At 37.8% G+C, this 26,224-nt stretch overlaps 1 protein-coding gene and 1 non-coding gene across 3 annotated transcripts in view; both read right to left on the reverse strand.

The window, feature by feature from the left end:
• FGF12 (fibroblast growth factor 12) overlaps window positions 1-24,782 on the reverse strand; it is a 589,282-nt gene extending 564,500 nt beyond the window's left edge. Inside the window, exons 1-2 of one of the 2 annotated variants that reach the window (XM_055110791.3) lie at window positions 23,277-24,782; window positions 22,977-23,119 (exon numbers count right to left, since the gene is read on the reverse strand). In XM_055110791.3, coding sequence (XP_054966766.1) covers window positions 22,977-22,989 — 13 coding nt within the window. In that variant the 5' untranslated portion in view covers window positions 22,990-23,119; window positions 23,277-24,782. The remainder of the gene's footprint in view (window positions 1-22,976; window positions 23,120-23,276) is intronic. The other variant, XM_034957907.3, reaches the window with a different exon arrangement.
• A 564-nt stretch (window positions 24,783-25,346) lies between these two features.
• On the reverse strand, window positions 25,347-25,508 carry LOC112439521 (U1 spliceosomal RNA). The gene has a single exon (XR_003027790.1). It is a non-coding gene; the product is annotated as a U1 spliceosomal RNA (small nuclear RNA).
• Window positions 25,509-26,224: the final 716 nt, after the last annotated feature.

The following is a 26,224-nucleotide window of genomic DNA, read 5'->3' on the forward strand; positions in this document are numbered from 1 at the left end:
AAAAAATTGTTAACAATCATCTGAGCCTTCAGCAATTCATAATCTTTTTGCTGGTGAAGAATCTGGCCTTGATGCTCATGGCTGCTGATTGATCATGATGGTAGTTGCTGAAGATTGGGATGGCTTTAGCAGTTCCTCAAAATGAGACAACACTCAAGTTTGTCACATCGATTGACTCTGCCTTTCACAAAAGTTTTTTATAGAATATGATGCTGTTTGACAGCATTTTACCCACAATAGGACTTCTTTCAAAACTGGAGTAAAGCCTCTCAAACCCTGTGATATGGTTTGGTTCTGTGTCCCCACCCAAATCTCATCAGTAATTTTAATCCCCATAATCTTCACATGTCAAGGGAGAAACCTAGTGGGAGGTGATTGGATTGTAGGGGCAGTTTTTCCTCCATGCTGTTCTCATTATAGTGAGAGAGTTCTCAGGAGATCTGATGGTTTTATAAGTGTTTGCCAGTTCCTCCTACAGGATTGCATGACTGTGCCCAGCTAATTTTTAAAAATTTTTTTGTAGAGACAAGGTCTCACTGTGTTGCCCAGGCTGGTCTCAAACTCCTGGACTGAAGCAATCCTCTTGTCTTTGCCTCCCAAAGCACTGGGATTATAGACATAAGCCAAAGTCTTGAAACCTTCAAAGTTATTCATGAGGATTGAAATCAACTCCTTCCAAACTACTGTTAATGTTGATACTTTGGCCTACTCTTATGAATCATAAATATTCTTAACATCATCTCAAATGATGACTCCTTTCCAGAAGATGTTCAATTTACTTTGCCCAGATCCATCGGAGGAATCATTATCTACAGCAAGTAAGCCTTATGAAATATATTTCTTAAATAAAAAAGACTTGAAAGTCATAATTACTCTTTGATCCATAGCTATTTGATCCATAGCTATAGGATGGCTGTTGATCATTCATGGATCATAACTGTTTGATCCATGGCTGCAGAATGGCTGTTGTGTTAGCAGGCATAAAAACAACATTAATCTCCTTGTATTTCTCCATGAGAAGTCTTGGATGACCAGGTGCATTGCAAATGTGCAGTAATATTTTAAAAGAAATCTTTCTTTTTCTGGGCAGTAAGTCTCAATAGTGGGCTTAAAATATTCAGTGAGCCATCCTTTAAACAAATGGCCTTTCATCAAGGATTTGTTGTTCCATTTATAGAACACAGGCAGAGTATATTTAACATAGTTCTCAAGGGCCCTACTATTTTCAGAATGGTGCATGAGCATTGGCTTCCATTTAAAGTCACCAGCTGCATTAGCCCCTAACAAAAAAAGTGAGCCTGTCCTTTGAAGCTTTGAAGCCAGACATTGACTTCTTTCTCACTATGAAAGTAGTAGTTGGTATTTTCTTCAATAGAAGACTATGAAGTCTCCATTGAAAATTTGCTGTTTAGTGTAGCCACCTTTGTCAATTATCTCAGCTAGATATTTTTGGATAACTTGCTGCAGCTTCTACATTAGCACTTGCAGCTTTTCCTTGTGCATTATGTTACAAAGATGGCTTCTTTCCTTAAACCTCATGAACCACCCTCTGCTAGTTTCTAACTTTTATTGTGCAGCTTCCTCATCTCTCTCAGCCTTCACAGGATTGAAGAGAGAGCCTTGCTCTGTATTAGGCTTTGGCTTAAGGAAATGTTGTGACTGATTTGATCTTCTATCCAGATCACTACAACTTTCTCATCAGCAATAAGGCTGTTTCGTTTCCTTATCCTTCCTGTGTTCACTGGAGTAGCACTTTCAATTCCTTTCAGTAATTTTTCCTTTACATACACCACTTGGCTAACTGTTTAGGGCAAGTGGCCCAGCTTTCAGCGTATTTCAGCCTTCAATATGCCTTCCTCACTAAGTTTAATCATTACCAGCTTTTGATTTTAAGTGAGAGACATGTGACTCTTCCTTTCACTTGAACATTTAAGGGCCATTTTAGGGTGACTAATTGGCTTAATTTTAATATCTTTGTGTCTCAGGAAATAGGCCTGAGAAGAGGGAGAAAGATGGGGAACAGCCAGTCAGTCAGAACACACACAAGAATTAACAGGTGAAATTCTGTTTGAGAAGTCAATTATGTCTACAACACAGGAAACAGATTTTGGTGTGATATATTCTCTAATAACTTTAAATTTGTTTCTCTTCCTTCAGCAGTCAGAACACATACAACATTTATGGATTAAGTTGTTGTCTTATGTGGGCATGGCTTGTGGCACTCCCAAAACAATTACAATAATAGCATCAAATATTACAGATCACCATGAAAGTTATAATAATAGAATAACTTAAAAGACTGTAAGAATTACCAAAATGTGACACAAAGACCTGAAGTGAGCACGTGCTGTTAGAAAAATGGTGCCAATAGACTTGCTCAACTCTCGGTTTCCACAGAGCTTCAATATGCGACGCATGCAACATCTGCAAAGTACAATGACACGAGGCATCCCTGTATAATTTTTAAGCCATGTTGCTTTCTACACTAGATCAACCATGTCTTATAATAGGAATTATCTTAACTACAGTGATTAACATAGTGCCTGATTCTTTACAATTATTCATTTTTTGGTTGAATGAAGGAAAACAAACAAATTTAAAGTAACTAGAGAATATATCACAACAGAATGTGCTTTAGGTGCTGTAGACACAATTGGTTTCTCATACAGAATTCCATCTGTTAATCCTTAGCCTCCCTTTAAATACACACATTCCTTCCAAATACAATACAAAAATGTAGCGAATAGGAGACTTCATTAGTTCCTTTTCAGTGGTTAAAAGATGAAGTTTTGGCATTTTCTTTAAAATAATTCATTGAAATTATATATACAAAATATGTATATTATTTGGGCCCACTATTGGTAAGACTTATGATTTAATAATCTAAACTCAATGATATCCTTAAATAAATAATAATCTCATAATTTAAACTCTAATAATCACATGCTTTTATAAACTGGAAAAAAGTCTCTGGATCATCTTTTCTTTCGCCCACCTCACATGACCAATGACGTAACAGAAGCACATGAGGCGAAGCGACTTTGCCAAGGTCACATTAAGTCACCGACTGACCGCCAAACAGCACCCGGATGAATTCCAGATCACCCGACTCCCCGCCCAGTGCCACTTCCTTCCTTTCTGTCCTCTCCAATTTATTCATCTAGAACTAACTGACCAAGCAGAAACAATTGGGAGTAGTCAGGCCTCTATTAATAACACCTTGCTTGTCATATAGTACAATATCGTTTACAAAGCACTTCCCAAACACTTTCTCTCCTTGAATCCCCGCCTCAAGAACCCCAGATGCAAGATATTTACCTCTGCTTACAACACACTAAGGCCTAGAAAGATAAAATGAAATGTCCAAGGTCACAGAGCTAAACTTGAACCCTGACCTTTTTACAACACATCTAGTTTTCTGTACATAAATCCACAGCAATTTTTGTTACAGAGATAGAATCAAAGAAAAAGAATTATTCACTATAATCCCATTAAGCCAAGATTCTAAGGGGACTTCACCAATAGATTTGTGAAGTGTTTATTAATATAGAAGATGATTTTAAAAGAATGTTAATACTAACCAGATGAATAACCCATGCAAAAGTAACAGATGAATTGTTGAGGAAAAGGACAAGACAGTCACAGAAATGAATGTCCAGAAAATGGATTCACACATCAAGGACAAGAAAGGCCTTCATTACCCATTTATTTCAGTTTCCGCTTTTGAGTTGAGGAAACTGAAAAATCTCTAACCTCAGGCCTCAAGAAGCAGAAATCCCAGGTTATCTTCAACAACAAAGGTTGTAATAGTTGTAGCTCCAGAAATGCCACCCTTTGAACTGATGCAGAAGTCTCTTTGTTGGGACTCACAAAAGGTCCTGAGAAGTGCAATCTCAGTCACTAATGCCAGGGGTGTAACTAATGACAAGGCTGTACTTAGAATGCAAGGAGGTGTTCAGAGCTGGCTTCATGGGAGCTGACTGAGAATGGAACATCCAGTCTTTGTCAAGAAGGAAGAGAACCAGAAGACAGGTCACAACACAGATACACAAATAATAATAAAGAATCATGCTGTTCCCCATTGTTCAAGAATGAGAACAATAGCTGGGTGCAGTGGCTCATGCCTGTAATCCCAGCACTTTGGGAGGCTGAGGCAAATGAATCACGAGGTCAGGAGATCGAGACCATCCTGGCCAACATGGTGAAACCCCGTCTCTACTAAAAATACAAAAATTAGCTGGGCGTGGTGGCGGGTGCCTGTAATCCCAGCTACTCGGGAGGCTGAGGCAGGAGAATCGCTTGAACTTGGGAGGTGGAGATTGCAATAAGCCAAGATTGTGCCACTGCACACCAGCCTGGCAACAAAGCAAGACTCCTTCTCAAAAAAAAAAAAAAGAATGAGAACAACAGAGAATGTTTTCTTTTCTTTTTCTTTCTCATTTTTAGAAACAGCACAGGAATTTCTTCCACCAAGGTGCAGGAGAAAGTTTTTATGCCGAGCCAGATTTCCCAGGGATGAGGATTGATGATTCTCTTCCATGGACAACAGGAAGTTCAGTCATATGGAATAGCATCCATTATTTATTTATTTATTTTTGAGATGGAGTCTCGCTCTGTCACCCAGGCTGGAGTGCTGTGGCACGATCTCGGCTCACTGCAAGCTCCACCTCCTGGGTTCACACCATTCTCCTGCCTCAGCCTCCCGAGTAGCTATTCCATATGACTGAAATTACAAAGCAAGCCACTGAAATTACAAAGAAGAAGACAGCCCTTGCCTTCATGAAATTCACAGCCTAGAAAACAAGCTAGGACCCAAGGAACTATAGTATAGCATAGAAAGAAATCAACACTACAGGAGAGATTTGAAGGACCAGGGAAAGAAGGACTTCTTACCAGAAGAGCATCAAGCAAAAGCTTTATTGAGAAAATTACAATCTAAGCATTTGTGGAAATAAAAAGTTAATATACTTTGGGAAGATATTATAATATCACTTTCAAGTTGTATTGTGCTTTGAATGAGTAATGTAATTATTGTTAATATTATATTACTGATAAAGAACTGACAATTGAACAATATATTTTTATAGTTCTTGGCTTTCCCATAATATACCATTTGCTAATCATTAATTAAGTCATGAAACCATACATTTAACAGAATACATTACATTCTTAAGTGTTCACTGAAGACAACATTGTCTGCCTCTCCAAAATGTTTAAATTCTATGTTTATACATCTGTTGTGTACTTTCAAGGCAATGTAAACACAGAAATGTCTCAAAAATATATTGCAAAATGACACACCGAAGCTTCATCCGGGCAACTGTCCCCTGAATTTGCTGGCTGATTTGAAGTTCAATCAATACTAACCTGTACAAATAAGAAGAGCCCTGTTCTTCTAGCTTAAGAATGGTAGCCCTGCTTTCAAAAGAAGCAATGAGAACTCCAAGCCATTCTCTCTTTATGGCATTACATGAAAGAGTTTGGAGTCCTGTATCTGTATCCAAAGTACAGCTCCTTCATTTAAGTTACTGTTTTGAAAGAACTTCTTAGAGGTCTTTAAAATCAGTATGTCCAGATCTCTGAGACTCAGAGCTACTGATTAAAATTTCAGTCATATCAAAAAATAATTGGGCTTTTGGGTGGGGGCTCAATACAATTTAGTGGAAAGTATATTACTACGAGACTCAAGAAACCTAAGTTTCAGTCTTGACTTCACCAGGATTGAGCCAGGTTTTCCCAGATAAAATGAAGAAGCTGAAAATCACTTTCAAATTCTCTTCTGACCAAGTTAAGACTCTATTATGGTGCTGGGAAATTATTAAGTTTTCCAGTTACAAATTGGCCAGGGGATTGTTCTGGAAAATTATTGCTTGAATAGTGAGAGTTAAGACACATTTCCAATCATGAGTTTTGAAGGCCAACTTAATCACTCCCACCCCCTAGAGCCTCTAGCACTTGTTAATATCTTTATGATGGCATTTACCATATTGCATCTTGAACACTGGTGTCTGTCTTCTGTGATAGCATGGAAGGTTCATGAGGTCAGTCTCTTATTCATTATCCTGTTTTGCCAATTCATGGCAATATGCATGGCTCAGGCTATGTGTCCAATGTATGCTTGAAAAGTGGAAGAACAGACAAATGAGAATGTCAAAGGTAACTTTAAAAACCTGTCTGGAGATGACCTTGGTAATTTTCTTAAGCCAGTAACTTTTTAAAGCTATTTGCATGGTGTTTTCTCAAGGGAAGAATACCTTAATGACCCTTATGTCTGACAGCCTACAGTATATTGGATAAACTGAGGGAGCTGGCCAGGGCACTGCTGAGAACTCCCCAAAATGCTACATCAAGCACTTCTGAGAGTATCTTTCCATGGGGTTATTTAGTATTTTTGGATGTAAGTATTTAGTATTTAATATTATTTAGTATTTTGTATTTTATCCTTTCAAGTAAGGATAAAATATTGAACACTGGCTTTTACTTTCATTCCTACTTGAAACATAATTAAAAGTACAATAAATGGATGCAGGTGTGTTTATATGTTTTGCATAATTCTTTAAAGATGGAACAAAAGAGAGAGAAGAAAACAACAACAACAAAATTTTAGAACTGGAAAACCAGCTGGTGAAGATATATTTTTCAGATCTGAGAAAGCTGAGGTCCTAAGTCAGCAGTGGAGAAAGCCAACAGGCAACCTAACTTGGATTGCACAATCTTCAAAAGTTTAGACAGTGGTAGCACCAGATTTGTCTAGAAGTGAGCTGAAGGAGAAAAGGGTAAATTATGCAAAAATGGTGGAAAGGTTGTTTTTAGGACGGTATTATAACCTCAAATCCTCTCCCAAACATCAAGCATCTAGCCAACTGCTCTCCACAATCCCAGGAGAAGACTAGATATTTATTCTTTGTAGTGGATAGAGCAGAAACTCTGCATAGTGGACAGAGTGAATACCACACTGAAAATCAGGAGATTAAGTGAACATTTCTACGGATTTCCAAAACCCACAGGACCCTCACAGCCAGGTCTTTCCCATTCAGGCAAGAGAAACAAGAGAATGGAAGAGTCTTCTTTGAGGAATCTTGGAAACGTAAGAGGTAAGACCTAAAGATACGGACCTCAGGAGCTCCACAGTGAAAAGCCCACCAACATCACTCTACAACTAAGATCATTGACAACAAGCCCCACCCATGAACACAGAGCTTCCAGTCACCTTTTTAGCCCCCTACACCCACTTTTAAATATGAACAAGTAACCAAATATAAAAATATCTTCAGGAAATCTCTAACATGAAAGATAGAAATGAAAACAAACAAAAAGCTTACTGGAAACAGAGGTTATGGAGGGAGATTAAAACTTCTTTAAAAATGTAAATCCCGTCCGGGAGGGAGGTGGGAGGCAGCCCCCGTCCGGCCAGCCGCCCCGTCCGGGAGGGAGGTGGGGGACAGCCCCCGCCCGGCAAGCCGCCCCATCCAGGAGGTGGGGGGCGCCTCTGCCCGGCCGCCCCTTCTGGGAAGTGAGGAGCCCCTCTGCCCGGCCACCACCCTGTCTGGGAGGTGTACCCAACAGCTCATTGAGAACGGGCCATGATGACGATGGCGGTTTTGTCGAATAGAAAAGGGGGAAATGTGGGGAAAAGATAGAGAAATCAGATTGTTGCTGTGTCTGTGTAGACAGAAGTAGACATAGGAGACTCCATTTTGTTCTGTACTAAGAAAAATTCTTCTGCCTTGGGATGCTGTTGATCTACGACCTTACCCCCAACCCGGTGCTCTCTGAAACATGTGCTGTGTCCACTCAGGGTTAAATGGATTAAGGGCGGTGCAAGATGTGCTTTGTTAAACAGATGCTTGAAGGCAGCATGCTCCTTAAAAGTCATCACCACTCCCTAATCTCAAGTACCCAGGGACACAAACACTGCGGAAGGCCCCAGGGTCCTCTGCCTAGGAAAACCAGAGACCTTTGTTCACTTGTTTATCTGCTGACCTTCCCTCCACTATTGTCCTATGACCCTGCCAAATCCCCCTCTGCAAGAAACACCCAAGAATGATCAATAAAAAAAAAGAAAAAAAAATGTAAATCATAATTATTCTCAGCAAAGTATTAGAAAATATCGCATCTGTGAAATAAGATGGCATAATATAAAACTGAACAATTAAAGAAAACAGACAAATAAGCCTCTTGGAAATTAAAAATCTGATACCAGAAATTAAAGAAAACATCTAAGAAAAAGATTAAAAGATAAACTTGAGCCCATAATCTAGAAAATAGAGAAAAGACAAAAGAGGTAGAGAATAGGAAATAAAACATATGAAAAATAGAAACCTATGAAAAACAATCCAAAATATAAACAAGTAAGATTTCCAGAATACCAGAACAAAACAACAATAACAAAAAAAAGAGAGTAGGAGATCATTAAGAAAATATTTTCAAAAACTAAATTATTTTCAATTTTCTAGAGATTAAAGAATTAAAGAAAACATTTCTAGAATTAAAGAAGAGTTTCCACAGTAAATACACAGCATAATGAGTGAAAATGAAACTATAAGAAGGCAAATTACTATCAATTTTCAAAACACTGAGAAAAAAGAATAGACACTAAAAGTTTTCAGAGAAAAAAAATATCAAGCATGTACAAAAAATAAGAAATCAGAATGTTAGAATGACATCAGACCAGAACAACAAAACTGGCAGAAAAAAAGATGTTGTAATGGTGTAATTTAAGTTCTGAAGAAAACTTATTTTAAATCTAGAATTCTATACCTAACCACACGATTGTTCAAATATGAGGGAAAATGAAGATATTTTCCGATATGAAAAGGCTCAGAAATTTTACTGTGTATCCTTTTTTTTTTAGGAAGCTGTTGGAGAATGTATTCCACCAAAATAAGAGAGTGAACTAATACAGAGGATGCAGGAGAACAAGACAGCCAAGCAGAGACCTGCCAAAATTTTCTAGGGTGATGGAAAAAGAGACCCTGGGACCAAAGCAATGCACAGAAAAAGGGTGCACATAGCACCCAGTCATCAGGTTCTGAGGGATATTACTTCACGATGAAATTGATAGAATATCTGTGCATCTGAGTGTCTTCAGATGAGATTCAGGTAACTGGCAGGGACTTGGAGTTAAATATAGTACAAAGTATGTAGAAAGCTGGGCACATAAAAACAAGACAGTTATCAACCACAGAAAAAAAACAAAATCTTATGACAAAAGGAGGAGTAATCATAGTTTAATTTGTCTTAGTCATGAAAGTATTTACATAATCATAATCATGCAACTACTAAATACTGATCTAAGAAAAATAACAACGTAACAGCCTTGGAAAGATGGTGAGATGGAAAGGAGGCAGGTTGTGGTAAGAATGTGATAAAGGGAGAGACTTGAAAGCTATTTCCTTGGTGGGACGCTGAGAAATTAAGAGGTAGTAAGAAGAGAATATTGTTTAGCACATGAAGGTAAATATCAACAAGAGTCGAAAGTGATTGTAGAGGAAAAAATGCGAGAGAGGACAAGAAAGTACTATATTTCACGATATACTTTGTATAACTGTGACAAAAATAGCAAGTAAAAACAGAAAAAGAAAGAAGAAATCACCTCAAATTTTATGCATGAGAGATTGTTTTTATACTGCTTTTGCTCTAAAAGCATTTCTGATGGAATTGAGTATCACAGGAAATTGCAGTGTGTTCCCCAACATCCTCCCATCTTTACTAAGACACGATTCACTGGGGTCAGTTGAGATTAAAAGAGGTTGCTCAGAGACAAGACAAGGCTGTCGTTGCCATCTGTCTAACTGCACCTTATGGTTATTAGAAGAAAATCATCTGCTGACCTTCATCTTCAAAATCTTGTTCATAAATCTTTTACCAATCAAGCTGAGACCTTCCCTATACAAGATGCTTTCTAGACTTCAATCATTGATCACGATGATGCAGTTTGGTATGATGTGTCTTCCTGGAGCAGTTTTAAGTGTTTGATTAAAAAGTAAAATGTTTTGGAGCTGCCATACTTTACAGCACTACACTGAGCTACAACTAAAGGCACACATTGCAAGTGTGGTGCTTGAATTTCATTGAAACAATTAAGCAAACTCGAATCCATTAGACTCAGCAAAACCCCATGGCGATGATTTCGTACCAGAGCAGTTCTGAGATACTTAAAATAATAATATCTACATTTTATTGAATGCTTATTGTATGCCAGGTAGTGTGGTAAATACTTATACTATCTTATTTAGTAGTAAAAACAACTCTATAAATAGCTACTATTATTATCTCCATTATATAGATAAGGAAATCCAGGATTATGGAGATTAGGACCCTTGCCCAATGTCTTTGGCTAGGAATTAGGAAGACAAAAATCAAGACCAGAATTGGATTCAGAAACTGTTCTTTTAGAACTCTGTCTTCTCTAAAGAAGGGTCATCATAATATCAAAAATATGCCATTGAAAGAGTGATGGGTGAGTTTGGAGACAAACGTATTTCTGACGTGAGTCTTCATATATTTAAGCATAGATGAGTTTGAGAAAATTCGTATAGCACAGTTGCAAAATGCACATATATTAGTACTTGCGTAGTTTTTAGTCTTATAATTCTGAGTCTTAATAATTTATAGATCTTAAGGAAATAATTTTTAAGCCTGACACTTTTCGAAAGGTTATTTTCAAAAGGACCTTTACCCTACAATACTAGTCTATAAGTTTCAATGCTAGAATTTTAGAGAGTTGAGAGCCAAAAGTGAACAAAAATGAAACTCATTGTTCCATTAAGCAAGAGAAGTGTGTTAGCAGCAGAGACTGGCAAAAATCAGAATGAAATACTGGGTCACAGTATTTCTTCTGGCCCTGACAGTGTGCTTGTACGTATGCCTTGCTTTGCACAGTAGATGTGTTCTTGAAAAGCTAGTGAATAATTAAAGCTTTGTAAGTAGAATTGTATTCTAGAAGACCTAGGAATCTAATTTTTTAAAGATGATTACAGCAGTCAATGTTTTTGAAATGTAAATGAAATCATCACCTACATTACATAATTTGTAACAGGCTTCCACAATTTGCTTCCAACCTTTCTTCCTTTCTTATATGATTCATCATCTACTGTGTCCTGTCCCAACCCTTACATGGTTCATGAGGAAAGAGTGTCAGTACTATATTCAGCACCTAAAATAGTGTCCAGCACAATAAATGGACATTGGATGAATGAACTAAGCAATCCATTAATCTTTTCCTGGCTACTACATGTATATGTAGAGAGACATTGGTCTCTCTACCTTTGCATATAATATTTCATCAGCCTAGAATGATTTTCCAATGTTTTCATTTTATCCCTTCTGCAAGAGTGAGTTCAAATGCCAACTCCTTCCTAGATGTCGAATTCCTCTCTATATTCCCAAAAGATTACATTTAGATATTTAGTGTAATAGGGGATAGTTGAAACCTTGTCTTAGTCCTTGGTTCCTAGCCTCTAATGCCTAGCCAGAGCAATCCACACAGACCGTGTGATGGTAAAAGTAAATTTAGTCTAAATTTTCACATGTATTGCCAGCTGTCAGTTCTTCCTAGGTTTCTCTTCATGCATATCTTCAAAAGCTAATTTGTGAGGTGTTCTTGAGGTCAGTAACTGCATGGTTTTTCATGTCTAGCCCCAGTAACAAGCAATGTGCATGGCACAGATAAATGGATACGTCCAAGCATGGATCCTTGTATTAATTAATTAACCAGTGTGGTTGTGGATAATGCTGGGCTAATTGTCTATACGTGGTATCACTGACTCTTTTAAGCTATGCAATTCCCTCATGAGAATGCTATCCCTGATCCCTTATTCTGATATTTCTGAATAACCAGCAAAATACACATCTATTTCTAGATTGAATTCCCAAGTGCAAGAGAATCTTAGACTAGATTGTCTACACCAGGTTTTCTCAAAGATCTAGACTAGCAGCATCAACACCTTCTGGGAACTTGTAGAAAAGTAAACTCAAAAGCCCGGGGTAACCCTGGGTTCACTGAATCAGAAACCCTAGGGGTGGGGCCCAGTGATCTGTGTTTTTGTACACACTTAAGTTGGAAAACTGGTCAGAAAGTTGTCCTTACTATTCTGACATAAACAATGCAATGTTTCCTGGACCCAGCCAACAACGTCAACATCCCTGTTAAAATAGTCAGGTTCTTTCTTCTGAAGAAATTAGACTTCATTGTAAGCCAGATAATGGGAAAAAAAATAGTAAAACTATGATTTAAAAAATCAGTATAGGAATCAATTGATGTCACTGCCATTCAGTTTTTATTGCATAATTTAAAACGAGTATATCTTAACTACATTGTTTTAAACTACATACCACAGCTGCATGGCATTCTCTGGTTCCAAACAGATAAAAATGAGCAAAATAAAACTAGGTAAGATGAAGAGGAATCTTAGGGATTTTAAGGAAAGAATCCAGCCCCATATAGAAGCAGAGGAAGTAGTAAGCCTAAGGGTCAAATGCTAACGACAAGAATAACAACAGTAGCAGCTGTAATTATTAAGTACTAATTTTAAGCTTGGTTCTTTATATGTATTTTCCTCGTTTGTCTCATTAACCTAGAAAGAGAGTCATTGTACAAATTAGGAAGCAAGGATACAGAAATATATCTTACCCAAGTTACAGAGACTAAAAAGTTGTTAGTTGTGTGTTTGATTTCAAGTCTTACGATCTTTCTACCACACCACTGAGCTGCCCAGGTAAACAGAACAGTTATTCAATGTGAGGGTTAGAAAAAGAAGCTGCAACCCGATGCTTAATTAAGCCCCTAGGGGTGGAAGCCAACTTAAGGCACATAAGAGCAGTGGGTTCTTTCTTGAACCCACCTGATAACAGGCAGGAAGGCCCAGTGATTCCTCAAGTCTGTATCTTATTGGCCCAGGGCTTGAGTGAGACTAAGCCTGCAGAGATTGGGTATTCTGAAGGTTAATAAAATCTGTACATACACAGTGGGACTAGTTTTTCAGTAACAAAGGAAGGTTGATTGGCTTATAAGACTATACTAAAGTATGCCTTAGGTGTTAAGTAGTGGTTAAGCTCATAGACCCTGAAGCCAGTCTGCAACTTACTAGCTGTGTGACCTGGGCAAATTACTTAACATCTCTACGCCTGACTTTTCTCATCCCTAAAATAGGGATGACAATAGTGCCTGCCTCATTGGGTTTTTATGAGGCTTAAGTGAGTCAATATATGTAAAGTACAGTGCCTAAACATAGTAAAAGCTGCAAACGCATTATTTCAAAAGACTCAGTTATCTTTCCAAATGTCCTTTCAATGTTTGACATGAATAAAGCATGAAAGCATGAAGAATAAAGAGCTTTTTTAAGTTTAGCTGGATCTGTTTAAGTTTATAACTGAACCCAACACCTATTACAGTTTTTTTCCCCATAAAGCATAGAAAGAAAATCTGCTTTATGGGAAAAAAACTGTAATAAAATATGTGAAAAAGGATAAAACTCCACTCATAATTCAATCGTCATTATCCAAATATTGTCACTTTTTGCATAATACAATCTACTATTTGCCAATGACCAAACAGATTTTACATTATTATAATTAGTGCATATATCCACATGTACTATTTTTATAATTACCATTATGTCATAAACACTTCTGATTATAACCCATGTTCATAAACATGTTAATGGCTGTTAGATATTTCCCTTTCTTTTATTCTTCTCTCATAATCAAGAAATTCAGTTTATTAACCATGAAACCCTTAGACCTTGGATAGCTTTCATCTGGTGGTAGAAAATGCTTCTTCTATCTAAAATGGTCAGTAGCCAATCAAACATTAGAAGACATAGTTATTGGTTTTTAAATTGTTTGAAGGCAATGAAGGATTGAGTGCAATTGTTTTTTAGTAATATATTACTAATGATTGAGAACTAAAGAAAATCAGACTTCCTATCAATATTGTCAGTAAAACACTCAGCCCTTGGTGGACTGTTTGTCATTATTCTGTTAGTCTTTCTTTTTTTTTTTTTTTTTTTTTTTTTTTTTAGCAAGAAGGTGCTGGTTAGGGCTGGCAGAGAGAAGAAAACCATATCCACCAAATCAACTTCACATATGACTGTTGTATAAATAAACTCATCTTAATTGTAAAGAGGACACATATGAGGGTGAAGAAAAGACGTTATAAAAACATAATGTACAATCTGCTAAGCAAAAATGCCATCAAGTTCGCCAAAAGAGATAGGAGAGAACAAGCAGCTGATCATAAATCTTTAAACAGAATGTATCCACTGTAGTTCCTATATAAACACTTCACAAATGCTGGTTCTTTCAATCCCAGAAGTGAAAAGAATCTTGCCTCTAATCCACTCTTGTTTTGCAGATGAAGAACAAGGCCATAGAAAGAAAGCCACGAGCTCAAACTGAAGATGGGGCGGGAATTAGGATTCAAATCCAGGTCTCCGGATCCCCAAGACAGCGTCTTTTCCACAAGGCCACTGCAGCCATCCATCAATTTAGACATGAACCTGTGACCTATGTGGTCACAATCATGCCATATACAAACTTTAGCCAAGTAGCACTTTTTTCCTCTTAGTGCTTTCTCACTCAGAATCAAATTAATTCCTCAATAAAGTTATACATCCAACAACTTCAGTTGCACAATTCACAGCATTAAAAAGCTAGCTCAAACCCAAACTGAGTCCTTAAAATTTGATGTGGTAATTATGATCACCCTGTTTATTTTCTGTAGAAGTTAAGCCTAAAGAGGATCAAGAAAGAATACAAACAAGCTTAAAATAACAATTTCTTTGTAACAAGAAAATAAAAATCAATAATGGGCAAACCGAGTTAAAAAAAAAAAAAAGAGAGAGAGGTTTAGTACACTGAGGTTCATCCATGGAACAGAAGAACGAGAACCTGATCCCAGATCTTCTAGCATTTAATAGATTAGATTAGAATAATCTAAGTAGTCTGTTAGATTAATACATTAGAATATTAGTTATATTTCATTGGAACATGCACCATGTGTATTTTATGCCTCAGTGTATCACCAGAGTATACAATGTCATAATCCCACCAGTGTGCATACTACAGTTAGAAAAGCTCAGCCTTAGGACAGCTAACAAACAGTAGGTTCTAAGGAAATACTGCTTATTGAATCAATCAACCAATGGTCTCATTTTAAAAGACTGGCACTGATTGGTCTGTGCTATTGCTTTAGTTGTCTCCCTCACGTTTATGTTATTGTTATTGAGGGTCTTGCTATATTTGCATAATCGTTTGTTTTTTATGCTGATGCAAATCAAAGCCCATAGTAAAAAAGTACTCATTTCATCTCATGTTAAATTATTTGTAGGCTTGCAAATAAAGAGTGATTTACATGAAAACCTTTATCTTGATACATAGCAAATATTTCTCTCTTAAATCCCAGAAGAAAGAAAGAAGTAAACCAAATTCAATTTTAAATAGTGCTAGAAATGTTGAACATATTTTGAAATGAAGGAAAAGCCTTTAGATAAAATGTGTAAATAGTCTAATTTTAAATTTTCCAGATTTAAACAATTAGAATGATCATATAATAAATCTTATATAATAGTCTTGTTTGTAGAGTATCTAACCCCAATTTATTATAATATGTGAAAGAGACTAAGGGCAAAAAAAAAGAAAAAAAAGAAAAGAAAAACAACCCAACACATTTTGAAGCAGGAAGCATATCTAGATTTTTCAGTTTCCAAGTATCTGAAAAGAAATTTCCCAAATTACCTGTGTTGAGGTTTGTTCAATCTGTTAAGAGTGCTATCAGTACTGGAGGATTCGAGGAAAACCTGATTGTTTCACGTGGGTGATAATTGTAGAAGTGAATGAGGTAGGGAGAGATTGGCATTGCTGCCTCTTCCTGCCTGCTTGTTAAAGGACTCTTTGGTGCATTTAGTTATCTTCTGAACAGCCTCTGAAAGTTTCTGGATTCTTTTTCTGCAGTCTAGTCCCTTTGGGCTGCTTCTCAGGCTAATGGCCAATCCACAAACAAGAAAGAAACAAAAACCTAACCACAGAATGGCAGCTTCCCTTTACTTCTTTCACGTAGTTTAAAGTCCCACTTTCAATTATGTGTGCTTTTTCAATCATTAGTAATGGGGCTTCTTTCAGGTAAAAAGCCAGGCAGAGTATGCGCTAGAGAAAAAAGAAAAGATCTGTGAAGGGGCAACAGGTGTCCTTTGGGACTTCTGCCTAGGTGCCATCAGCAGCATCGCAGCAGTTAAATACCACGGCCTCCCTGGGTGGGAGTCTCACATTCCCAAAGACAAGGAGACAGAGACTATTTCAAAAAGTAACTGGAGAGATGAGAAAGCTAAAATTAGAACTATTGACATAGATCCTAAAAAAATCCTACCGTGCTCTGCATGCAAGGATGCTAATAAGGAGATGAGGAAGATGATGCTGGGGAAAATGGCATGTCATCTTAGCCTCAAACTCTTGCCATCTATTTTGCATATCTATTTTCAATCCCAAGTCTGTAGTACAGAAATGAAATCTCTCTTCTACACACACTCTCTTAACACTAAAGAGGGTGGTAATAAAAGACAAGGCCCAGGCAGTAGAAGTCCTATAGTGCTCCTGATAAAGAACACATGTATGTGTTATAGTTTCCTAGTAACCATCTTGGAGCTTATCTGTGGATTCATAATTGAGGACATACATCATCACCTGAGTGTTTCTTAAATATCTGACTTGCAGGTATTACAGGATGTCTGGTGGTTCTGAGATGTACCCCGATTAAGACCATTGTTAGTGGCCAGAATTTACACAGTTTATGTTTTAAACCCATCCAAGGTGTAATACTTGACTCAATATATCTCCATCCCCAAACCCATAAGATGTAGAGACAAATTCAGGTGTTGGAGACGTTACTATTAAAACTGTAGAATAAGCACAAAAGAAATCCCTTTTGGTAAAGTGAAGTTTTTGTGGGAGTTAATGAAGGGTGATTTATTGAGTGTCTATGCAGTACACTTGCTGCTAAAACTACAAAAATGGCAGAGGACCAATTTCTACCATCCAGGATCTCACAGTCTAGTGTAAAGAGAGATACAGCTAAAAATGATGAAAGTCAGATTATAATTCTAAAGAGTGCTAAATACTTTATTAGCATGAGTTTTATTTCATAATCATGATATTATGGTACGGCACTTGGGATGGGTATAAGAATTCTTATTTTGCAGAGAAACAGAGGTAAGATGAGTTGCCTAAGTCATTTAGTCTTTATGATCCTTTGTTTTGTTATCTATAAAATAAAGTTAAAATGCCCAATCACAGGGTTTTAAGGGAGACTGTATATATTAAAAGCCTTTTGAAAAAGTACAAAGTGTTTCACAAACGTTATTTATGGGTGTAAATATGTGACAAATCAGGAAACCCAATATTAAGAGATGCAATAAACCATTATTGGTCACTCAGTAGCACAAAACACCAAACCTAATAAGGTTGGTACTTCAAAAACTTAAAAGCACAAAAGAAAAAGGATAAGGGAATGGCAAGTAGGTTGGCCTCCCCCAGACCTATTACTGAGGCTAACAAGCCTCATAATAACCTAAAGCAAGAAACAGGTTAGGCAGGTAGCTAGTTAGGCGGAATAGCTTTTATAGTAGATATATAGCTTGAGTTCAAATGTTCTCCCACACAATAATTTTCTTTAAATAAACCAAAGGGGAAACAAAAGGCGGGAATTATTGCTGTGGAATGTTAAGTGCCTCTTTGGAGCTCATTAATCACTGTAAGACTTTATATTCTAGCCTCCCGGATAACCTATTAGAACTCTGAAAGATGAATGGAGAAGACACATAAAATGTTAGAAATCAACAGCTCTTGATCCTGTTCATATATCCCTACATTGTAAGCTTTTAGAGGGCAAGTCAATAAACTATTTATACCTCTGTCCCCCACATTTAATAATGTGCCTGGAACAATGTGGCAACTCAGTATTTTAAATTAAATGAACTGGACTCCCTTTGATATTTAAGAATCTTGAGACCCAAAGAGGAAAAGATTTGTCCAAATTTACACCATGACAGGTGGAGTAAGAAACTGTATTTCCTACACTCAGTGACTATACATCATGATTTTACTGAATTATATTGTACTTATCTCACTATACTGGCTCAGTCTTTTATTACTGTTGTTGTTATTGTTGAACCACAAAATGGCTCTTCTTAAAATCACTTTCCAGTTCTGATATACTAATGATTGCATAGACATTTCCTTTCTCTGCTGCAGAGTAAATCATCCTGGCTTCAGAGAAATGACTGTTCTATACCTTAAGTGTGTTGGTTCATGGCCCTGATTGAACTCTGATGGCTGGTATGAAATCTAGAATAGAGAATTGAATCTTCCTTGGATATACATGTGCAGGTCTCTCTTGAGAGAGTGGGTCAAGTTACTCCCTTCCATGTTCTGGAATCACACTGATGTTTCTGGAAGCCCTCCTGGTAGCTAAGTTTCCCACACTTCTCCCAACTTACAATCTTCTGGATCCATGAAGTTGGCCTAAAAAAACTAATTAAGGCTATCCAATGCATATAATTCGAATCCCTACTATGCAAACTAAAATACTCTACCTGAGATAGACACTTACGTGGTTGCTGGAATGTTAAAGGCTCAGATTTTGCCCACGAGAAGGTTAATATATTAGTGAAGATAGAAGAGTGAAATTGTCAAGTTCAGAGATTGCATCTTAGTTTTCTTTCACATTCTCAGAAATAAGCACATTGGGTACATATCAGATGCTCAATAAATATTTGTTTAAATAAAAAGCACAAAAATTACAATGTTGACTGTAAGAAACGCAGTATGTGAGGGACAAACAAGTACTTAGGTCATAGGAATCTCAAAAGGGTTGAACAGAGAGGTATGACAATAGAAAAGGATAAAGCTATATTCACTCTGTTTAGAAGTGACTTGATTTAAGTAGTCAAATATCATCACATTACCATGAGTTAACAGCAGACTTTGTCAGGAGCTTAAAATGAATGTAGAGAATAAATATTTAGGGTAATTGGGGGTTGAAAGTAAGTGATTGGAGGAGGAGCAGCAAGGGTATTTAAAAGTAAGTTTGTTTTCTGATCTAACTATGAGGCACGCAGTTTCTTTTTCATTTCATTTTTGTTGTATCCAAAAACAACCAGAAGACCTAGAACATGATCACATATCCATGAGCCTTCATAATGATTAGACAGATAATATCAAATCTTCTCTACTGAGGTGCCTGGAGTGGTGTCATTCATTCTCAGGTACAATCAGTTCCCTGAGATCTACACCAGTGCTTCTTAAATGTTAAGGTGCATAGAAATGACCATTAGATTTTGTTGAAATCCAGATTTGATTTGGTAGATCTGGTGTAGGGACTGAGATTCTGCATTTCTAACAAGCTCCCAGGTGATGCAAATGCTGCTGGTCTGTGGACCACCAGCAGTAATGCCCTACATCAGTGGTTAACTCTGGCCATCCATTAGCATCACTTGGGAGCCATTTAAAAATACTTATGCCCAGATCCCACCCCAGAACTAATTAAACCCACATTATTAGGGGTATGGCCTAAGCATCTTTACATTTGAAAAGCTCTACAGGTGTTTCTATAGGTAGTATGCCAGCTTGAGGCTGGAAATCTACCTAGACAAAGAAAAATGTGATATAGGTGGGGGTCAGTGGGAGGTGAGAGTGTGTGTGTGTGTGTGTGAGAGCGAGAGAGAGAGAGGAGAGGAGAGGAAAGGGGAGGGGAGAATAGGGGAGAAAGGAGGGAAGAGGAAAGGAGGGGAGGGGAGGAGAGGAAGGGAGGGGGGGAAGGAAGAAAGGGAGGAAGGGAAAAGGGAGGGAGAAAGGGAGGAAGGGAAAGGGAGGGAAGAGGGAAAGAAGGAAGGAAGAAAGGAAGGAAGGAAAGAAGGAAGGAAGGAAGGAGGAAAGGAAGGAAAAAGCCTGTTTCCTCACTCTAAATCATGCTTCTCAAACATTAATGTGCATACAAATTGCCTAGGTACTTTGTCAAAATTCTAATTCTGACTCAATAGACCTGGAGTAAATATGGAGATTCTGCAGTTCTAAAAAATTTGTCTGCAAACCACATTTTGACTATCAAGAGTCTAAATCAGTGGTTTCCAAACACTGCTGTACATAGGGACCTCTAAAGGAAACATATATGCTTTTTTCTTCCACCCCAATATTCTAATTTCATTGGTATGGGGTGCCATCTCAGGATGAGTATGTTCAGAAAGTATGTCAGGTGATTCTAGTGTGCAGCAAACTTTGTGAACCACTCGTCTAAATACTAAACATTTTAACTCATTTAAGAATCTCAAGCCCTTAAGATATGCAAGGCACAAATTCCATCAGAGCTGCTCGGACTGCGTACCAACCCAAATCTTTGAGACAATGTTAAGTGCATGGTGCACAAAAATCGCTGAAATTAGATCATGAATTGAACCTCAGGTCAATTGATGTATTTTCCTCTCTTCTTTACCCTGTATGACAGGGAGTGATGCAAAGTTGTAAATAAGCAAGCAAAAATAAATTGATCTTATTTGTAAATAGCTGAAGTTCAACTTTCTGGATGCTGGACCAATGCTCTAAGAAAGGTTGTCAAATGCTAGAGGTAATGTGAAGGTTGTCAAGTGTTGGCGATGGGATTCAAGATTAAACGGGCCATTAGATCGGGGTATGGGATAGAGAACTCTTGAACCCTCAACTGAGTCACGCAATATGACTCTATCTTTAAAGAGTTTCTACTAGAAAAGTATTATATATACATACATTTGAGAATGTCTTCCTAGAATTAGATTTGAATCTGTTGGGGGAAGAAGTTTGTACACGGCAGCATAAAACGTGAAAGATGCACCAATTACAGTATTGCACAAATACACATTTCTCTTAATACGCTCTTTTTGGCTGGAATAAAAATTTCAAGTTAGCTACCATCGTTAGCTGTGCCATTTGCACCAACTTAGAAAGTGAGGCCAATGTATAAGTAATTAGCCATTTTTAATCTGATTGCCAAGCAGCTAACACAGCTTCATTAAGAAAGTCCAGGAACTAACATGCATAAAGACTTTCATCATGGTTTTTTTTTTTCAGAGGCAATTATGTGACCTCTGCAAAATGACCAGAATGTTGGCCTACAGCAAAAGTCTTCGTTGCCTTTGGATCAGTGCTGTGATTCACTATATCATTGCTGTCTGGATTGACATAGAACTTCTGAACTGATTCTTTTCGGATATATTTCTGAGATTCTTTCTCCTTTCTGAACTCAAAAGACTGGAAGAACAGCTAGAACTCTACTGTTAGCAATCTGATCATTAAACCACCTGGAACGCTAAGTGACACGTAGCATGTTTTATGGGCAACGAAGGAAAATAAAAGATTACTGCCGAGAGATATAGCCTCTTTTTATGATTGAACAGGAATTAGTATACACATTGGAGGCAAAACTGTTACCAAGAACCTTTGTCAAATAACTAAATTTAGTGACCAAATACCAGGTGTCATCTAAGCAAGAAAAACTGTTTCATAGTAAAATGATACTCTTGTTCTGTTGTTAACCTTATGTCCCAGAAATACTTAGTCAACTAGAATATTACAAACCTTTATATGTTAAGGACTGCCTTTTTATTTTAAAATGGAGTATAACAGAGTTAATAATATATGCCTCAAGTATACTTATAGACATGGATTCTCTCATATGTGTACATCATTGTCAGACGTGGAGATGCCCATCAATGTATCATAAGAATAATCTGCCTGAACTGAAAATTGCCTGCTAGTCTTAATCCGTGTTGATTCAGCTCTTTTTATACTATAAATGCTTGCCTAGGTTCAAATACTTTAAATCTACCAATTAAATACTTAAAACACTTTATTGAACATAGAACTGCTATCATTCAACACTCCAGTTTCATTAATCAGCCCAGAAATAGGTAACTCACCACCATTCCCTGATCCTAAGTACATTACCACAGTGACTGACATTCCTGGTTTAAAAATAAAATCTTGTTTCAAATATAGCTTCCCGAGTTCTGGGTAATGAATATAGTTTCATAAAAGTTGACATCATTTCTTCTGATTTCGCCAGAATTAAATACATCCAGTATGCCTCCTGGATATCTGACCACCATATCACTCAAGGCTCTCACAACCTGGTGGGCGTTTTAAGGAGAAGGAGAAACAGACCTGCATAGATGGGGTTAAATCCAAAAGATATCTAATCTTGTGGTTAGAATAGTCGTTGTGTTTATGTGTGTTCAATATGCCAATTAGAAGTTGATTTTTACAGTTCATTTATCAGTTGGCATGCATACATTATGCAGATTTGCTTATGAGGAGAACATTAATATGTACATGTCCAGAACTAGTAAATGCATTATGCTTGGAAGCCAAGCAGTACTCCCATACACTGTTCCTCTTAGAGGTCAGTTCTAACGCATGCTGTTCCAAATAGACCCAATTTCTCTGCTGATATATATTCAAAATGCAGTAGGATGTGGTCATACACACCCAGAAATACCATCTTCATGAGGTGGGGGTGGTGAAATTCAAACATTTTTTTTTTTAGCAATGCATTATTGGATATCAGATACAAACGTGCCTGTCAGCAATTCTAAAGCAAATGAAATAGATTTATTTGAGTCCATCCATTATACAGAAAAGATATTGCTTTACTAACACATACCTCCTCCTCCTCCTCCTCCATTTTGGGGGGACTCTCCCCACCTCCCCCCAAAAAACTCATCACACTTCACTACGCAACTGATGGAGTATTAAACACTGTCTTCCAAGCTGTGGGAGTTAAAAAGAAGTCGCCTTCCTGCCACACTTCCCCAGTGCTGCAATGGACATAGCATCTCCTCCTCTATCGACCTAGTATGATGCTCGCTCCCCAAGCACTGCAGTCCCCTCGCCGAGGATTGCCTTGGCCACACGCACATGCAGCGGGAAGTCCCCCGATAGGGACAACCACATACCTTTGCTCTCCATTTCGGTCCCTTTCGAGTGCTGGGAAGTTCAATGGAAGTTGGCCGGAAGATGTGGGCCCGCTTCAGATTCCCAAATCTGGGAAGCCAATCTGATGATTTCGCCCGTACTTCCTTCCTTCCCCTCAGGCTTCCTGAAAGATGGGATTTCTTAAACCTTGAAGCTGCAATCAGCCACCAAAGGACACTTAGGAGCAGCAGCAGATTGCCTCTACAGGGGATACGTTGCGACGCGCATCTGATACTGAAATGCATGCACAGTGCCCGCTCAGATTTTTTTTTTTTTTTTACCTGGGTCTGGAAGCTGCAGGCAGGAGCTGTCCTCCGAGCGTGGTGCTGCAGGTGTAGTGACAGATCATCCCACTTTGCTCTCTGGATGCACAGCAGATTTGCATGGGCGCTGGCACGCATGCGCAGGGCGTCCCCCCTCCCCTTTTCACCGCCTCCCGCTCCCCCGCCCCCTTCGCCTCCCTCCCCAATACGGTCCTCAGTTATCCCAGCTGAGGAGCTGTAGCATTCGGTCACAGGGAAGCGCTGCTAAAAATAAACGCTGGACCGGATTTTCCTCTGCAAACTAGAAAATGGATTGGACTGGTACTGCGTGCATCAGGACGAATTACTGAAGTCTTAGAGGAGGCTAGTGTCTCCAGGCAGGGTATGGTTTTATTCAGAAGGCAGAGAGGAGAGATTTACGAATCGTTTTTAATGTTCACAATTTGGGTTTCTCTTTCTACTTGCTGCAGTAACTTTCCAGCTGTCTGCTTCCCTCTCCTCTCCCCACTGACTTCACATTGCTTGTTATATTCCTGTGTCTTTTGTTTTGTTTTTCGGGAGTGGGGTGAGAGTAGTTATGGAGCTGTCAAAGGTTAATATTCTCTCGCTTCTTTGTTACTCAAACTCAGTGTTTTCCTGCCTGCCTTCACCTTAAAACTGTACCATGAGCAGGCTCCAAGGCTTCTAAAGTTCTTCAAAAAAGCCACTGAGGATATTTTGAGGTGCTCTTTTTAGCTTTTTTCCAACAACCTGCAAGAAGTCCCCAAAGGTGGGGAGGCGCCTTATTGATAATAAGTACTTCCAAACGCAATACCTAATCATTTTTGTGAAGTTGCAGGGATAGAGTATTTTTCTTGTACAGAGCTCTAGAGGAAGATGCAAAACCACAAATCTCTTGAAGTGCTACTTTCATAGCAAAATATTTCTAAAGGCCACACTGTATTTCGCTTATATGCAAAATGTTTAACAGGAAAAATTGTGTTGTATTTACTACCTTTTTTTTTTCAATAGTCCAAATTTTCCTGAGGTGATCATCTCTCCTTGAGAATAATAATCTTATTCTCCAGAAGTCCAGAAAACTCTGTTATCTGAAATGGTTAAGGAAGGAGAGGTGCAGATTAGTCACATACTCTAGTTCATGAAAGATCCTTCCACAGTAGGCTTCTAGTCCTAATTTTCAAAACATTGAAATATAATAAAATGTACTCCCAACAAGAAACCTGGAGTTATATCTAATTTAATCTTTTCCTGGTGATTCAGAGGGCATCCTTTGATTTTTCCAATGCCTTAGGGCCATGATTACAAATATTAACCACGGATGGTTCAGCCAGACATGGACATCATTAGTGGAAGACTCCCACTAATGAACTGCTGTGGGTCAGCAATGCCTGGATCCATTCAGCATTTAGGAGTATCGGATTGCAGAGGCCACAACCTAGGGCCTACTAATTTTTAGGTTCTCCAATTGTATGCCAAAGTACATGTTTGGAAGAATCACAAAATTCAGGATTTCTTTTCAATGTTGAATAGGCTTAGGAAGTAAGCTTAGGGTGGGAGTAGTGTTGCTTCTTAAGAACAATAGCCTATTTCATTGAGATAAATAATTTCTGCTCTTAATACTGCACCCCGTTACATGTTCTTTCCTTCTCAAAGGTTTTAGAATAGGAGATATCTTTAGAATGCATCTCTATGTACTCTTCATATTTATTCTTTTACAGATGGAGAAACTAAAGGCAGGGGAGGAGTGGCACTTGATAAAAGTCACATGGTGAACCAGATCTGGGCTCGGAACCTAAGTGTCATATCTCAAAGGCAGAGGCAAGCCATCTATAGTCCAGAATGATTTTTCATATAACTGCCTTCCCATTATCTACAGTGAATAAGAACAGGGAGAACCTTCTAGTTCATAAATTATCATTATTTTTATTCATAATTTTAAGAACCCAGCTGCTTTATTAAATAGAAAGCAAATCAAATTTAATGCAAAATTTGTGTTCTGACATTCAAGATCTTTCCATTCTTCTCCAAGCTTAACTCCTAGACAACAATTGCTATTATCCTAAACAAACCTCAAGATTGTTTTTAAACCAGGGGAAAGTGGGATCACAGACCCCCACTACCACAAATTATGCAGTCTAGTTTCCCACATATGGGGAAATTGCGGGGGTCAGCACATCTGGAGTGCAATTGATAAGCCTTGACTGGGAAAACAAACTTCTTGCTCATGATAGCTCCTCTGTCAAGATTTTTCTTACCTTTGCTTACATAGTCATTGCTGGAATATCTTGACCTCATCAAACCACTACCTACCACAAGTATCTACAAATTCAAATCTTATATTTTCCTCTAGATCCATCTCCTTCTTACAGTCTTCCCTGATAGTCTGAAAATATTCTCTACCAAGAACACTGATGATCCGCTCACTAATGATTCCAAAACTGATGATTTACTTCTCTTCCATCACTATTTTTTATTCTGTACCAGAATGATTTATGTATATATCTTGTTCCTTTTTCCCACTCATATTTTTAAATGGCCTCCTTTTACTTCAGTGTAGTCTAGAGTGTCCTGAACATAGGAAACAATAAAAATGTTTCATGAATTAATAACATTTAGCATACATGTTTTTGTGTACTTTACTATGTGACGTTAACTACAATCACCATGATAACAAAATGATGATAATATTGACCTAACATTGCTCAGAGCTTACTACGTGCCAGGTACTATAAGGATTCTAAATGTTTAATGAATATTATCTTTATTCATTAAATAAGCTATATGAACATGCAAACGGCCAATAAATATATGAAAAAAAGTTCAACATCACTAATCATCAGAGAAATGCATATTAAAACCACAAAGAGATATCATTTCATCCCAGTTAGGATGGCTATTATCAAAAGACAAAGAAAATAAAGCACATGCTAGTGAGGAAGCAGACAGAAGGGAATTCTTATGCACTG

Source organism: Pan paniscus, chromosome 2, assembly GCF_029289425.2.
Source record: "Pan paniscus chromosome 2, NHGRI_mPanPan1-v2.0_pri, whole genome shotgun sequence".
Taxonomy (NCBI): Eukaryota; Metazoa; Chordata; class Mammalia; order Primates; family Hominidae; genus Pan; species Pan paniscus.